General features: G+C 44.1%; 1 protein-coding gene across 1 annotated transcript in view; it reads left to right on the top strand.

Annotated features, from left to right (window-relative positions):
* The first annotated feature begins 182 nt into the window (after nt 1-182).
* LOC146184149 (valine--tRNA ligase, mitochondrial-like) overlaps nt 183-17,434 on the top strand; it is a 139,212-nt gene continuing 121,960 nt past the window's right edge. The window contains exons 1-4 of the mRNA XM_084609298.1: nt 183-261; nt 8,757-8,796; nt 9,625-9,697; nt 13,742-13,845. Coding sequence (XP_084465424.1) covers nt 9,670-9,697; nt 13,742-13,845 — 132 coding nt within the window. The 5' untranslated portion in view covers nt 183-261; nt 8,757-8,796; nt 9,625-9,669. The remainder of the gene's footprint in view (nt 262-8,756; nt 8,797-9,624; nt 9,698-13,741; nt 13,846-17,434) is intronic.

The raw sequence follows: 17,434 nt of genomic DNA, 5'->3' as shown, positions 1-17,434 counted from the left end.
GATCACTGCAAATTTCCAATAATAAAAAAAAATTACTCTTTTTTATTATGGAGGAAGGAAACAACGTTCTTTAAATTTTGGCTATGATTAAAAGTTTGCAGCATGTCATTATCACCATCACCATTTACGGTTCAATCCAACTAAAGCCGAAGCAATCGAATCCTGAAATTGTAAACAAATTTTCCTACCATGTGGAGGTCTCGAGCAGTTTTCAGCGGCGTGTGTGGTGCTCGGGAACTGTTTCCGCAGCTACTTGTTAAGGTAATTTAAGAAACAGGTTTCTCGGTTTGCTGCAGTCAAATCTATGGCACATTATTGTATCACTTTAGCCGTTATTGTTGCCCGCTGCTGGGTGACGTTTGTAGCACTCGGGGTTTGCCTTCGGAGAGCTGACAATGGGCCAGAAGGGACCCCGTGTATTTCTCTTCTTGGAACGCATCATAGATGTACTTGCGGCGTATAAATGTGTATCTAAGCAGCTGCATGGCAGTTTGCACTCCGGTTCTTGTGCTGCCAATTTTCACGAGCCGAATATGCGCTTGCACCCATGTTGTGTCGTGTCAGTTGTGACACTGACTGGCAGTGTATGTGGTTCGCTGCGGACCACCATCGGTAACCGAAGCAAAACGCAAGACAGCGTGGTCATGCGTGTTGCTTCTCTTGTGTTGCTTTTGAGCTGATGCCTGGTACGACACTTTTGATCTTTCGCATGAACTCCAGCTTGTGCCTGTCGCTTTGCAGTTTCATTGGAGCGTTGGGTATAAACCACTGTACGCAGAAGCCGTATTTATAGTGTCCTAACTCCGTCTTCTTGATATCTGAGCAACCAACTTGGTCCCTCGCATCAAGACGCCGTAGCCTCCTTTGTCGCATCGCTGTTACAGAAACGGAACGTAAGAGATGCAGGCTCAGATTCACTGTGTAATAGCAGTAATAGTATATGTAGTGTGTTTATATCACCCGTAGTTCTCGTAGCCTGTACGGAAGTCATGCTCCTGCGAGTATTACTATTATTATTAAGTTGCTTTTTGTGGCGATTCCGACGTCAGTGACTAAAATGGCCTTGGTTTTTAAAAGCAGACAAGAAGCGACCACATGATAGTAGTGGAATACAACCTGCTGCCCCTTTTTGGACTGTTCGGTCCATGTTATGCTACCTAATAATACATCGAAATTGGAGAAATTAGCCTTATGTTTGGTTTTCTTCTCTACTGTATGCATTCACTCTGGAACTGTGTTACTACAGACTCGCTGACAACCTAATAATGATCTTCATTTTGCACTGTTTGGCATTTTGCTTGGTGGCATGTAAGAAGGAGCAGGCAGACAGGTGTATGTCCAAGTTTCTGTTCCCCACACTTGTAAACAATAATTGAGAAAAAGGTGATGAGCAAAGGTACAAGTGATATTGAACATGTGAGAGTAGGATCTAGTTGAGACAGTCAGCGATGGGGAAGCAAACAGTGCATAGTGGTGGGTAGCCACTTTGGCTGACACATGTTGCATTAGAATGTTGTGGAACTGTTGCCAAGGTACCCTTCCGAGTTGCCTTGTTTAAGGTGCTTACAAGACAGCCACAAATGTCATGTCATTGCATTCTGCAAGACAAGCGGAGTGCACGGTTTTGTGGAAGGGGTGTGCACATGTTTTGAAATGCTGTAATGTGGAAAGAGTCCAATGGTAAATCGCCCACTCTGTAAGGTGGTCTAATTATCCTGAGGGCTTCTTTGGGTAAGAGTGGCTCAGCCAGTCACTGAGGACTAAATTTAGATTAGTAATAATAATTGTAATAGATGGTGATGAAGAAAGCAGGGGGACAGTAATCGTCTCATGATGTACGCTCAAACTATGCTTTGAGAAGTATGAAGGAGGAAGTGAAACAATAGGGGCAGAGGGCTGCCGCGACATGAACACTCAGAATAAGTAAACCCACTAGGAGCTCTTTTATTTGAACTTACATTGTTCACAGGTGTTTTGTGCTTCATCTTCATTGAAACGGCCTCATTTTGATGAAGGTGAAGCGTGTGAACTGCTACATTACTCTGATTTGTTGATTACATATTATGGTGCTGGCTTAATGGTGTTTCAAGATTGCATTTGGCAGGGGTCACATTTTCAGCAGCTCATTTACACGAGCTAATTCTGCCTAATTTGCAAGATACTTGAATGTGCTGTTAATATTTTTTTAGTATGTGGCTGGAAAGAATTACTGCCATAATTGTGAACATGGAGTCTTCCATACAATTCATTTTGTGCATTGGAGCAAAGCAAAAGTGGTAAAATACCATTCATAGATGGCCATGCTAAGAGACACTTCTTCACTATTTTGCATTGTGTATTTAAAGAGCAACTCAGAGTGTTACATAAGGAAGAAGCTGTCAAAAAAAAATTGTTAAGAACACATTAGTAATCTCTGACTTTCTGATGACATTGCCGCGCTTAAGTAACTCGGGAGAGATGACATGTAATTTAGTATCTATATATACATAGAAGAGCAGTGACACTGAAAGTAGTATCAAGAAAATGTGAGCAATATTGAACAATTCAGGGGAGGAACAGTTTACCATAGGCAGTGAGACATTGCATTGGGTAAGGGACTATTTTTATTTAGGGCAAGCAAGACCCACAGTTTGAGACCGGATATTTCAAGCAGCTAGGAGAACAAGAATGGAATGGGGTGCATTTGCAAGTATTTTGAAATCATGGCTTGCAGCTTACTAGTATCCTTGAGGAGGAAACCACGTAATAGTTGCATTTTATGAGGGCTCACTTATGGGCAGAAACATTAAGGCTAGGGAGAAGGAATTGACAGGGCCATGTTCAGAGACCAGAGAGGGTGAGGGAACGTGTGCACATTGATGGTATCTCATGTGTAATCAACAACAGGAAATGGACACTGGCAGGCCATGTAATGCAGCGAGCATATAGCCGGTGGGCACAAAAAGTGCATTTCAAGTGGTGGAATAAGAGCAGCAGCAGCAGTTAATCATTGACAGTTGGAAGTGGTAGACAAAGACTCATGGCAGAGTTAGAGCACTACTTGCATATTTCTGAGGAAAAAAATAATCATTGCATCCACGTGCTGTACTGCTGTAACCCACTTGCAGGCCATATAGAGGGGTTGACTAAAAAGGTTGGCATGAGACTGTGGACAGTGCAGCGAGTAATTGTAATTAAATGGCTGGAGTGGCAGATTAAAAGCAGTGTGAATTTAGAAAATCTGCTAAACAACACCCTGGTGGAAGTTTAGAGGATGAAACAATTCTGGGAAGAACAGGTATTGCCAAATTGGGTAGCGAATATAGGATTTACTGCACATGGCAGTTTTAAGAGCTTTAACACATCACTGAAGTGAGCTCTGAAAGGCTGAGCACAAGACGGGGGAAAGCATGTGCCCGTTAGAAAACTGGCAGGCTCCCAGCTGCACTAGGGATCATGGATTTTGATGCAAGAAAAATGTAACTGGGAGTAGCAGACAAACAGGCAGGTCGGTTTAGCAGACTTCCTGGCTGCTAAACCACAGCGCATGGGGTGGGGAAATCATTGAGAGCGGCTTTTGTCCTACAACTTACCTAACACGGCCACATTTTGCATCTATGCCAGTGCTTTTGGGCATTGGGTAACTGTTATTATTATTAGTGACATCTGGTAAGCTAATAGGTAGGAATTGTTCATATGTGGTTTAGCACATTTTTTTTTTAGTTTGGAAGGAAGTTGGCAGTTGTGGTCGGTAGTTATATAAATTTTTGTCACTCGGGATAGTACTGCCACGGCCGCTCAATGGAGGCGCACTTGGGTGCGGCCCATCGCGTCGCCCAGAAGAGCCGTATTGCGCCTAGTTCTCATCGCCACCGCTCCGGGACGAGTCCGGGTGGAGAGCTGCGCGCAGCGGCCGTGGCTGTGCTTTCGTTTCGGTGTCCGTGTGGTCGGCGCTTGCTCAATTTTGGATTATGAGCGGCGTTTCACACATTATGTGATGCTACGTGCAAGTTTGCTATTGATAACGTGATAGCAGCATGTCATCATCACTAGGCTTTTCCAAGTCATTCGTGGTCTTCCGTTTACAACGAGAACGAGGCAATCGTATGCTTTGCTTAGTGCGCATCCATTTAGTTGCGCTTCAACCACTGTAATAACGTATTAGATATTACAATCTTGAAATGGGGCACTGTTTATTCAGCGTGCACTTTTCTGGAAACTTACAATTCAGGACGTAGCGTTCAACATTATTGTTCAGCCTGTTCCTCCGTTTTCACTGGAAATAATATTCAAGTGGGTACCACCACCAAAACATACTAGCTAACACAAACTGTTGCAAAAGAAACAACACAAGACAGCCAGTTCAACGACACGCCCGCAAGCTCAGGCAATTTTTTTCTCGTTTGATTATGAAGCCGCGTGATGCACAGAAGACATGCAAGTTTATTTTACAAGCGAAGAACTTTCCTCTAAAAAGATTTATGTGCAAGCGTGATTTTTTCCACTGTCAGATTCATGTTGCCTGTCCAGTTGGTCAGCAGTAGTCGCATTAGTTTGGTTAGGTCCTTAGTGTGACTGCGGCCTTCTCTCTCGCAAATCAACTGCGGAAATTGCACAAAATAGGGAAGAAGGGATGAAACTAACATGTTGTATAGCTTGCTGCTTCTTCTGACCTCCGGGCACTTCATCACCTTGCTAACAAAGGTGCATGGTGATTTTCAGATACCTTAGGCGTCCATCATCAAGAATTTTGATAAGTCCAGGGTTTTGCAGGAATCACAAGGCACAAAGTTAATAAATGGATGGGGACTAATAAAATCATATTATTGACACTCTGAAGTAAGCTATAGAAGTTATTTAAACTTTGGTAATATATAAATGAAAACAGGCAGGCACTGAAAACAGAATAAATAAAGATGTTTCATGAGATTCTGTAAAAATATTCATACTTTCTCTTCAAATGGACGTGCAAGGTAACCAGCCAAGAATGCAATCGGTGCTAACTCTATGTCAGCTGCTGGTTCACACTACGCATGAATGAATCCAAGCTGACTCGAAAACTCTCTTGCAGCAGACGTGATATGGCAGTTGGCAAGGTACAACTTTCATAATCACGAATGCCAAGTTTTATAGCTGCGTAATTGTTGATTTTCTCAGGTGGTACCTTCAGTATTTTCTCCGAGGTGAAAACTGCAGCCCTTGCGTCAACTTTGTCGTTCTCGCCTTTGAATTGCCTTAGGCTGCTAAAAAGCAATACTATAGACCCGCTTTGAGAGCATGCTTTAGGGCGTATCGGAAACTGAAAATAAGATTTGGTTAAATGCAATGCACTAGTAAGGCACACAGAAGACATTGATGTAAGATACTTGATGTGATAAAGAAGGTACTTAATTTGCGCTATTGTGGATTTGGTTGTCATGATTGTTGCTTCGTACGTTTGTTTGGTTAGCCTTTGCTTCGACGTGCCTCCTTGAACCTGAATGTCTTCGATATAGAAAAGTCCAACTCTAACCAAGAGAGTCACTAGTCATCTGACAAATAGAGCGACTCCTCTTGGTGTCTCCATGGCTTCACTATGTTGGGCAAGGCATACCATTTTGATATCATTGTCATAAAAGTGATCGTGGCGGAGCTATGTTGAAACACACATGCTTCAGGATGACATGGGGGATCATCCAGGAGGAAATGAAGTGTAGCTATAACAAGTGGGGAAATTATATCTATTGACCTGCGCACATTAATTTTTTCAAGGTTGTTTGGCTCAACATGAGCCTGCGTGAGTAACTTAACTTGTAATGTGGGCATTTCGGGAACACGGAGGGGACAGCTGAAGGAAGCAGGATCTTCAGTTTTATTATGGTGTCTAGAAGGGGGCAGTGTGACGGGCGGGAGCCGACGAGGCGCACAGGGGAGCGATGAAAGCTATAGATGGCACTACTTGCAGCTGGTGTGCTGCCGTCGCGGCGGTTGGAGGGGGTGGCACAGGCCACCAGGCACGCGTGTCGCGTGAATTTTGCGTCGCGTTTGAATTTTTATTCTGGTTCGATGCCAACATGACGAAATGTTTGCAGATCGGAGATGAAAAGATGCATTGCTTTCTCCATCAGTGCGCGCAAATGGAGTTTAGCGACACAATTTAGGAAAAGCAAGCTTTAACAGAACGCATATCAGAATATTAATTCTCTATACGCGTTTAGTTTTCACTAAAAGCTTGATAGCACAAGTGAACATGGACAACGAACACAGACAATTCGGAACTCTGACTGGGAGCTTTGGAGTTCAGCTGCAGCCGCGGCAAATATGAGTGGCCACAGAAAAAAAAAATAAAAGGACGTAGTTCTCAGCGCGCTACGACACGCTAACAAGTAGACAAACGTAAAACAGACAGGACGACGAACAGAGCGCTGTCTGTTCGTCGGGCTGCATGCGCCAGCAACATGTTGTTTATGGCTACGTTACTTGGAAGCTGAAGCTCATAAATAATAAGTGCACTTGTGGATGTTCTGTCGCATCTCATATTATGCACTAAATATTTTCCATCACTGCTTTTGCTGGACAAATCCACAAGACCAAAGGAAACACTTCATTACAATTAAGGCAAAGAAATCATTTGCACAAAATGTCCACAAGAGCATAAATGATGTTTATTTTATTAATACAATATACAAATGCAGATGTCGGAGCGCCCGAACAACGAATTAATGGCTGTGCTTCGAATTCACTCTGTTTATAACTTCAAATGTTTCTGGCACTCATTTTGAAGAGCCTTGTCATTTATTCAAAGAGTAAAAAAAAAAATGAATCCATAGTTAGCACCACAAACTGGAAACATTTTGCAGTTAACCTCTTTACGATGAGCATCCCACTTGGAGTTTGTTAGACTGCTGAGAAACTGCTCGAAATCATGCACACTGAAAACATAAAACGTTTTCTTTTTTTAACAAAAAATGTGAATGCGTCCCCTACTAACGTCGACCAGCATAGTTCTATATGCTACAACCAGGAACAAACGTTTGGGGGCGGGGATTTGTGGGAAAAATTTATTTCTTCGTTGCCTCGCTAGTTTGCTTCTGATATTTTTTTTACTCTGAATGGAGCGTGCATGTCCCCTCGTGACTCCACAAATTTCTTTCTTCATAATTTCCCGACCACCCACCCACCCACCCACACACACACACACGCATTCCACTAGTCAGCATCCCTCAAACTTTTGTCCCTGCCTGTAAAATAAGCCTCCCCTATCAAATTGTTGCTTGTACAGCGATCTTAATTGCATTCAGCTGCTGCTCGGGTGACTTTGAGGCCAGAATCACAATTCTGGCAAGAAATTGGGCTGCTAAACTTCTGTGTCACACATCCTGCCATGTAAAAGATAAGCTGGCTATCCCTTGTTTCACCCACATTATTGTGGCCTGAACTGAGGCACAGCTCAATAAGAGAGCCAGCATCACAATGCTCCCAGCATATGTCCTGAAATATAAACATTTCCAGCGTATTAAAATGTTATTTTCAGCGGTTGATCAGCAAAGGCATAGCGTAACAATTAAGTTTGGCTTGAATATTCTTCTGTTTCTGTGGACGGGCAAGGTTATAGAAACTAGGGCAGATGATAGTTACGAGCAACTTCGCAGGTCTTGGGTGAAGATTTGTCTCGAGTATTCTATACCGAAAAAGTTGTCCTGACTTAGTATGCCATGCGTTCGCAAACGAGACACAATTAGTCGTCAGCTCCTTGTCAGCACGTTTGATATTTCACAACCTCAGTTCGCGTTAAGCTGCATATTTAGGTGGTCTGAAAAGGGGGTTTCGGCTTTGCGCGCTTTGTACCCGCTACTGCGCCCGGATACAAAGCATGTTCGCGCTTTTGCGCCACGAGTGCGCACATCGTTATCTACTGCATAACACAGGATCAGCACAAAATCACCCACTTCGCACCTCAAAAGGATTACTATGGTACATGTGCGACTACCAGCTTCGAATCGTTCGCGGTCCACGTGCAAACAAGTCCACGTGTCCCAGACCTCGCCCGCACCCGCGCTGCTGCGCTCAATCGCGTGGCAGCGGCTGGTTCCCCATGCACACCAGAGCGCTGCAGCGCCCCTTGCGGCGCCGGGAAATTTCATCGCGGATCGCGCCTCCCTCTCACAAGGCGCGGGTACGTCGTTCGTCACACTGCCCCCTTCTAGCCACCATAGTTTTATGTTCTTCCTGTAATCGTCATCTGTGAAGTGCAGTGAGTATACCAGTGACTTGTCACTCGGCTCCCACCGGCTTCCTTTTCCATCCTAGCCCTCCCAAGATATGTTTTTCAGCCATGCTGCTCGACGTTGTGAATCGCACGGGAACTCATGGTAAAAGATCTTTTCTTGCTTTCGTGGTGCACAGCGGCACACAGCAGCTGCCTGGCATGGTGCTGCATACGCTAAGGACGCTGTTGACAGAGGCACCGATGACACGCATGCAGAACTATCAGAACCACGCGGTTATGCTTAGTAGTCGAAACGATAACACACGCCAACACAGCCAGCGCGCTTCTTCCGTGTCGTCTGCTCGTCCGTGCCGGCGGCGCCTAGTCATGGAGTGGTGGCGCCCCCGCGGAGAATGACGGCGGAAACTGTAACTTCTCCCAATACGCGCTTCCCCAGCCATTGAGGCGCGACGCGACGGGCTGCACCAAGTGCGCCTCCATTGAGCGGCCGTGGTACTGCATTTAAAGTTCTTATACAAAAGTTAGTGTACTGCATTTATTTTACGAGCTTTGTCTTTCTGCTTTTCAGAGGCTTTCTGCAACTGTTTCGAGCAGCACGCTCCCAAAAGGTAAGGCGAAGGGCAGTATTATGTACTATATGTTGGTTTGGGTTACTGCTGAAAATATGATGCATGTTTGCCTATCTAGATTCCAGTGTTTCGTCCTGGTAAGTTTTTTTTCTATGTTCGCTTTAGTTCGCAAAGGCCTCGCTGCTCTTCCTGCGCCTGTCATCCCTTGCTGACTGTGGCAGCTATTTTCAGAGTGTTTTGAAATGGAGCTACAGTACCTGAGAGGCGTTTGGGTTACGGAGCTTAATATCGGTCGTCTAGCCCAAAGGGCTGGACAACCTTTTCTTTACATATTGTGATGTTGGGGAGTGACGTCTGGAAATTTAAACACATCTCCTAAACTTATATGTCTTGTCTGACGTTGCCATTATTACAGACACAAAACATGCACATGCATGTTATGTATTCGCCTTGTTATTTTTCGCTGTGTTTAGGTTGCCAATAGTGTTTGTTACACCTTTTGGCAAAAGCCCTATCTCAATTTAGTACTTCTTTCTTATCTAATCAGTATAGGGCCTGTCACACTAGCAGGACACAGACATGATAGTGACAGTCGGCCAACTCATCGGCAGACGGTGTCCGCGGCCGACCAAGCTGTCATACTAGGGCCAACAACGACACCAGTGTGACAGTTTTTTGAGGCCGGGGCACCAACAAAATCGGGCTCCCGACTGTCGGTAACTGAGTCTCCACGAGATGGGATCGGCCACCGAGCAAAAACATTCTCGAAACGCGAAGCCGGCTCTGTAGACCATGTCAACGGCGTATACCTTCCAGCACTAATGTGTATAAAAAGCATAATTGATGCATAATCTCTGACGTACACAGGAGCACGAGCCGCCAAAATACATTGGGCCGCCGAATACATGCGGGATGCCAATGACAGCATTTTCCGATCGGGGTGAGTAAACTGTAGATTTGCATTGCACTTCGAAGTTGCAACCAATGCGAGCTACCTTTAAGCATTTTTGAAGGGCCCAGAACAGTGCAAAATGAACTAAGTAGGGGCAAAAAAAATGACGAAGCGATTATTTTCCTGGGACCAGCTTAGAGCTGCCGATCCCCCTTCACTTTGACCGGAGCATGTTTACAGTCATAACATCTAGTTGCTGCGGAATTATATGCGTTGCTACTTCGCAAGCCAACCTCAATGCTACATTACGCATCATGTAACAAATTTTTTTGCCAGAGTTTAATGCATTTCAAAAAGTGTGTGTGTGAAGAGGGCAGAACTCGCAGAATGAACAGAAGCCGTTTGGTCCCATGGCTGGCCTTGTGGAGTCTGTTGAAGGTTTACCTGCTACTGTACTGCACGGCATAATTCAAAATTTCAGCAGTTTACTCTCTGCAGGCTGAACGGTCTACAGTTAAACGGTAAACTCCTATTGTCCTTACTGCTTTCGCAGTTTCCACACTCCAAAAAGATAGCATATCAGGTAGAACCATATCCTAACCTCTCAAAAACAACGCCAGGCTGAGCTTTCATGGTGCAGTGGTTACTGCAGTTGGCTATGCAACAAGAGGTTGCAGGTTTGATGCCCCTTGTTGGTGACTTTTTTTTTCTTTTTTTTCCAATTCTTCAATGTCTACTGCTTTTTATGTCAGCAGACAGCTTTTATTTTTCGAACACAGCTTTTCTGATCCACGAAATATTGGGAAATTCAGTCTCGGCCCATCGAGTGGTGAGGCACTTGTTTTGGTATGGTCGAATTTGTGAAACGGTATTAAAAATAAAGCGTCCCTGACTAAGGACAACAATTTCACCAGGCAGAAAAAAAATATTAGGAGGAACAGTATAGTGACAAAAGAATGAGAGTGACAGCGAGAGGGTCGAGTCGGCGGGAAGTTTGGCACAATGTCTCGCCAGTGTGACATACGAATTGGGTGACTGTTGGCCGACAGCCGTCTGGCAAGCAGCGCGGCACCGACGCCGACTGTCAATCGACTGTTTTCATCGCTGCAGTGTGACATAGACCCACACATCACGAAGACACGGTGTTGGCTGACCGAATCGGTGTCATGTTGTGCTAGTGCGGCAGGTCCTTATATGGCAAACAGATTGTCTCCAAGAACTGGTCAGAAAGTATATTTGCATGGCAAGTATCACCGTAGTGATAAGACGACTGTTTGAATTAGTCTTGCAGCATGTTTTGTGCCTATCGGAGAGAGAGGGAGAGGTTTATCTACAAAGAAAGGCAGAGAGGTTTTCTTAGCATCAGCTGCTTTATAAAAGTTTGAGAAGTGGCTAATACATGCTGATATTGCTGTGGAGAAACCTGCTAGTCTAAAGATGTCAGGATGCTTCAGTTGCTTGCTTCCACTGCCATAATTTGTTTGTGGTTGCTGCTGTCCCCGTAATATTAAAATTGTGAAAACTAAATTCAGTAAAAGCTCGTTAATTTGATCTTGAAGGCACTGAAAAAATGTTCGAAGCATTCTGACGTTCGAGTCATTCCTAAAAAACTACCAAGGACTGCTTTTGTCGGGAGAAGGTTATTTAGTGAGCAGTTGAACAATGGCAGCCCGATTTCGGGGCGAGAACAATGCGACAGTCACTGTGTTTCATGTTTCTGTGAATGGTCAGTGGTTTATTGTGTGAAAATCAGAACCACTCCATAATCATAAGGGCCTCATGCATCCTTCATGGTGTGATTCTATGGAGCTGTACCGCATCTCAATCACCCACCATAATGGGCATTATTGCATATGAGGAGACATCAGTGCACAAAGAGCGAACAGCACATGATGAGCCTGCAGTTCTAGCACATTAAAGACCGCACAGTTGGAACTGAAGGAAACAACTTCTTGGCGCTGAAGTGGCGAAAGGAGTAGGGGAAAGGAAACACCAGCAATGCACTGTTTGGCATACAAAAGGGTACTCAGCGGGGTTAGGTCAGGAGGTTGATTCTGGCTGACCTAGCCACCATCTTCGTGGGCTGGTGCAAAAGTCAGAAAGGCAAAATCAAAAGTAAGTGGTTTCAGATGCTGGGCCGTCCATTTGTTGACACAACTGTGTGCACTGCAGTTTTTCGCAAGGGACTCTGGAGCATGCAACTCGGATCCTTCTTGCTTAGACTGGGTCTCACTTTGGTACCCCGATGTAATCAACTGACGTGAGACTGGTAACGTTCGAATCTGCCTTTTTCTCAAGATGTGGCACCCTTTGGAGAGTGCCAAAAATTTTTCTGTTCTTGGTTGAAAATAAGCGCATTGGGATATGCAGCCGTGATCTTGTTCCATGAGTTACAAACTGTGTCTGCAAAGTGGCAAGGTCTGTGCTTGACAGCTGCCGCTCACTAACATAAGCTATGCATGTGCGGTAGTTGCTGGCGGTTTGTTTTTAAACCAGGGAGGTGGAAGAGGGGAGGTGTTTATGCACAGAATGGCCATTTAAACGAGGCGGATTAGCAAGCGTTTGACACTTGCTTGTTAGCTTGGATTGAGCTGGCGGTTCAGATTATGAGGGTTTCCGAATTGACAGTGTTCAAATTAATGAGCTTAGTGAGTTGTGACAGTAGTTTATTTATTTATTTATTTATTTAATCTTACTGCAGGCCATTATGTTGGCCCAAGCAGGAGGGGCAATACAACAAAAATATTGGAATGTAGAGCAATACAGAACAAAAAGGACAAAAAACTGAGGGCAAAAGTTCAACTCTGGTCACTGTAATGAAATGGACAGAACTCAAGAACACAGTTCAACTTAAGGAGCCTTTGTTCCGAAAAGACATTCCAGTTCTTTTAGGAAGTCTGATTCATAAACATTTGATGGCAGTTCATTCCAATCGTTCACAGTTTTAAGAAAAAAACTGTTCTTATAAGAGTTTGTTTTTGCGAAAATTGGAGCTAGCGTATGCAGTGTAGTACGTCTTGTTCTTTTAGTAGAAGCTTCCTGAACGCATTTCGGAAGGTTTAGGGGAATTTTTTCTGACAGAAATTTATGAAGAAATAGAAGTCGACTTATTTTCCTGCGCATGTCTAACCTGGGAATCTGATGTTCTTGCATAAGGAAAGATGGAAAATCTAGTCTTCTGTATTTGCAATATATAAATCTTACGGCCTTTCTCTGTATACGTTCCAGTTTATCTATGTGTTTCTTGGTGTAGGGATCCCATAGTACTGACGCATATTCCAATTTAGATCTTATACATTCATTATAAGCTAAAAGTTTTGTACTCGCGGGAGCATTTTTTAGCTTCCTTTTCAGAAAGCATAACTTTTGAAAAGCAGAAGCACAAATGTTCGAGATGTGTGCGAGATGTGTGTAGTTGGAGCACATTTTAAAGGAACGCTGACAGCAACTACATCCAGTTGTTTCTCAGTAAATAATGATTGTCTTGGTCTGTTTGTGGTGATGTTTATTCGATAGCAGTAAGTACATTTATCAGCAAAATATTCCGTCTGTATATCTTCCCACCAATCGACTCAAACTTGTGACATCCTTGCTAAAAAGGTTGGGTCGCTACTGTTTTGCTGAAATGAATGTCAGTGTAGCATGCCAAGCGCTATGATCCATGCTTGCAAACTGCTATTGATGCACACATTTTAGTTTCAAATATGGCTGTTGATGGTGACACCTAGGGCGAATTTTTAAAAAAAATTTTTCCAGATTTTAAATGCTCTGTTTCCATTAAGAGTGACCTCATGGTAATTAGAATGCAATATTTTATCAATACCTGCCAGCTTTTGTGTGTCCTCAGTGTCCATTTAGTCACATCTGAATGATTTCTTAGTGGGTACTTATTGCACTTACACATTCTGTTTCCGGCAGCTAACAGGTTAGTATTTGTTGGGAGATATACGATTTTTACCAAAAATGTTGGAATGTATAAATAGCAGGTTTGACAACTTGGGCTCGGAATGCTTTGAAATACCAGTATGTGTGTGGTGGTTTGTGGTGTGGCCTTCAATTGTGCCACTACATTGTTCGCCACTACCCGTGCAGATTTTTCGGGCGAGTTTCCTCGGGTGTACAACTCGGCGGATGTGGAGGCTGGCTGGTTCAACTGGTGGGATGCCATGGGGCTGCATGCACCCGCCAAAGGCAAAGTGAGTGGAAATGTGGTGTCATAGACAGTACCCTGCTCCTTGTGTACCATGTTAAAGGTACCTTCTTAGTTGTTACCACTCAACGTGCCATTGCAGCAGGTTCTTGTTTGGCCCTTAGGTTGAAGCGGCCTCTGTGCCTCTGTCACCAGTGGCAATCCTGATCTGAGACTGTCTTGTACTTGGCCCTCCAGCATTAGTAGGTCAGATGTGCGGTAGCTTTCCTAAAAAGCTTTTCATAACTGTAGCAGAACAGTTTATGGTAAGCAGTGAGGTTCTGAAGTACAATGGAGCACACGTGTCAGAATCAATCCGTGCCCCCTGTCCACATTCTCATGTGGTGTAGGAAGGCATTACCGTGAGAATCAGGGTGGGTTGGAATGCATTTGGCATGCATTTGGCAGATTATGCACAGTATCTCTGATATTCCTCAGAGGGCAAATTAAGAGTTTTAGAGCTTTGATTTATTGCTTTTTTTTTTTTTTTTCAGTGTATACAGGTTATCACTAATGGCACTTCGCTTTATCACTTTTTATCAGCATCGCATGGTAATATATATCCAACTCATCCTGGCAGTAGTTGCCTGTTTTGCCAAACTTCCTAACCAAGAAATCTTGTTATAAAATTGAGGACAGCATAGTGTACAATAAAAATGAGATAATGGTTGATGCACTATTTGGAAATAATAAAGCTTTCGCGCATTGAGAACAAGTATATCAAAAGAATGAAGTGGGCTTACTCTGGCCATGGAATGTACAGAGATGGTGGCTGGTGACCCCTGGGTGTCACGGAGATAAAGCATCTTACATTGAGAACAAGCATATGAAAAGAATGAAGTGGGCTTTCTCTGGCCATGGAATGTACAGAGATGGCGGGTGGTGACCTCTGGGTGTCACAGAGATACCATGGCTGGAGAAAGATAGCTGGAAGTAGCAGAGTTGGGGGTGGAGGTGAGATCACAACTATGTAGCTGTGGCCAGAGAGAGGTACTGTCTTTACCAAAAGTAACAAGGCTGCTCCAAAGGCTACGGGAGCAGGTGAGCGGCCGTGTGGCGGCGTTGCGCTGGCTGGTGCCTGTTTGTGCTCGTCAACCTGAGGGTACAGCAGCTGATGTAACTTCGCACCCTCTCTCTCACTCGTTGGATGATAAAAGCTAGGCGCTTATGATGTGCCGACTGCGTCTTCACATTAGCTGAGCAAGGTTGTGTCCAGCGAGGGCACTCTTTATAGCAACAGTTCTATTCGCTCTTTTCGGCAAGTGCCCTGAAGCAAATATGTCGCTTTTTTTTTTTTTCACTATATAATTATAACTGCTTGCGTTCTGTAATCCGCTGCGGAAACGCAACAGCACAATTGCGCTTTTCTGCGTGTGTGGTGCGACTGTAAATTAAACAATGATAATGCACCTCGAAATTTCAATATGCTTTCTCCGAGGTGCCTTGCCTACTGCCACTTTAGCGCCATGGCAGTGGCACAAAAGTATGGAAGAGCTTGTTAACACTTGCAAGCCTACTCAAAGCTTTTTTAGGTTTGCAAAGCGTGTGCTAGCCCTTTGGGTAGGCTGCATATAAATAAGTACAATTACTGATTAAAATAAATTCTTGCATTTGATTTTGGGTTAGTCTTGGTTTAAATAACAAACTTTAATGAAACCTTCCTCACGATTAGCCATTTAGGCGCATGTTATTAATTTCTAAATCTGGGAACACTATTTCAGGGCAACACTGCTTCGCGAACCTAGCACATTCGTCCTAGAAACGAATAACCAGAGCTCACCGTGCCTACTATCACCTACTTATCTGTTTTCTGCGGTTACCGAGAAAAGCGATAGCGCCGCCTCTATGAATTGAGCACCATCGCTCAGCACAAGCAGGCTTCGCACAAGTGAAAATGCAGCCCTTATGTCACACACGCCTAGTTTTTATCATCTAAAGAGCGAGAGTGAAGGTGCAAAGTTACGTCAGCTGCAGCACTCTCGGAGGTGTCGAGCACCGGCAGGCGCCAGCGAGCTCAACGCCGCCAGATGGCTACGCGCTTGCTCCGCCAGCCTTTGGAGCAGCCTGGTTACTTTGGGCAAAGACGGTACATAATTGTAAGGCAGTGGGTGTGGCTCTTGAAATACAGTGTACCTGTACCGTTGTTGCACGGACAGTTTCAACTGCCGTTCAGTTGAATAACAATTTAGGTTTCCAACTTATGTTAGTCTCAACGGCAGTTATCTGCAATTGCAGGGCACATCAGGTGATCTCACCTTGTGCAGGCAATTTATAATTTAAAAAAAGCACACTTTATTATTATTGATTTTAAATATTACTTCCAGGCATTGCTTTGCTGGATCTCAAATTTTTATAGTACCAGTTTTCTGCTACAAGTACGGTATTATCCAATGTATAAGGCATGTAATATTTTTCGTTCACAAACATATTGGTAGTGCGCCCTATACAATCGTGTGTCTCATTGCACAACGATTATAGGTGAACTTTATCACGAAACAGTGGTGGTAATGACTTCTGGGACTAAAATACTAGTGGGCATCTCACAGGCACCTGGCATTAGTTATTTGGAATGCAAAAAGGTGGCAACATATAGAATGCCAAACCAAGCCTGGGCAAGCGACGCCTTTTTCCAGTTGTGATTTAGGGACTCAATTTTTGTATGCTGCATTTGAAGGATCACGTGACAACAAGGGTGACGTAGAACCTATGTCATGGCTACGTACTGCCGTCCTGGTCCTCCATGCCCTCTCTGCACTCTTTTTTTTTACATTTTTCTTCGTCTTTCTTACGACTGGGTGGCACCCGGCGTTCAGGAGAAAGCATACGTGACAGCTGCGCACACACTGCTCAAATTTATTTTTTCTCTCTCTTGTTTTGTGAGTGTGTGGAGGAGGCTATCAAAGAAGAGGTTTTGTAGGTGCTGTGCGCACACTGAAAAGCTCGCTCCCCATTGTTGTTGTTTATGGCACATCCTTATTTCACTGATTTGTATCCACTGAATGAGCGAGCTGTGACCTGTTGCTCCTGCTCAACTTTGCGCATGCAGCTCAGCATGTGCACGTTGAATAACTCGAACTGGTTCATACTACGCAAGGTAAAACGGCGCAAAGCTGAGGACAAGCAGGAGGCAGGGGCATTTGCTATTCCACTTGCTCGAGATGGGAAACTTAGTGGCAAAGAGAAAGAAAAAGATTCGAGAGTGGTGAATGCATTAGCATTGGGCTTCTTATCTTCTATCCATATTTTCTTATAGGCTTTCATGCATATTATTTCTTATTAAAGTTTATTTGCTGTAAACCTGGTAAGGAACTTTGACTTGCTCAATTTTCGCTGAGTCATTCCTAATTATTTTTGTTTTACGTTCTTTCCGTGACATCTAGCCACCGTATGGCCTGTCCCTCCTTTCCACACTTTTTGCTCTATTACGCGGAATGAAATGTGAACAAATATTTTATCTCATCACTCGTTTTGTTTTCTTTGATCCGCTTTTAATTTAATTGCTAGTTTCCCTCCAAGTGTGAAAGGGGCTGTACAGAGTACTAGGCAAGGAGAGCAATGGCAGAAATTGAGCAGCGAGCGCATTTCGAGGAGGTGCC

Source organism: Amblyomma maculatum, chromosome 7, assembly GCF_055883805.1.
Source record: "Amblyomma maculatum isolate TAMU_Amacu chromosome 7, ASM5588380v1, whole genome shotgun sequence".
In the NCBI taxonomy this organism is placed as follows: Eukaryota; Metazoa; Arthropoda; class Arachnida; order Ixodida; family Ixodidae; genus Amblyomma; species Amblyomma maculatum.
This window is presented reverse-complemented; position numbering and strand designations above follow the sequence as displayed.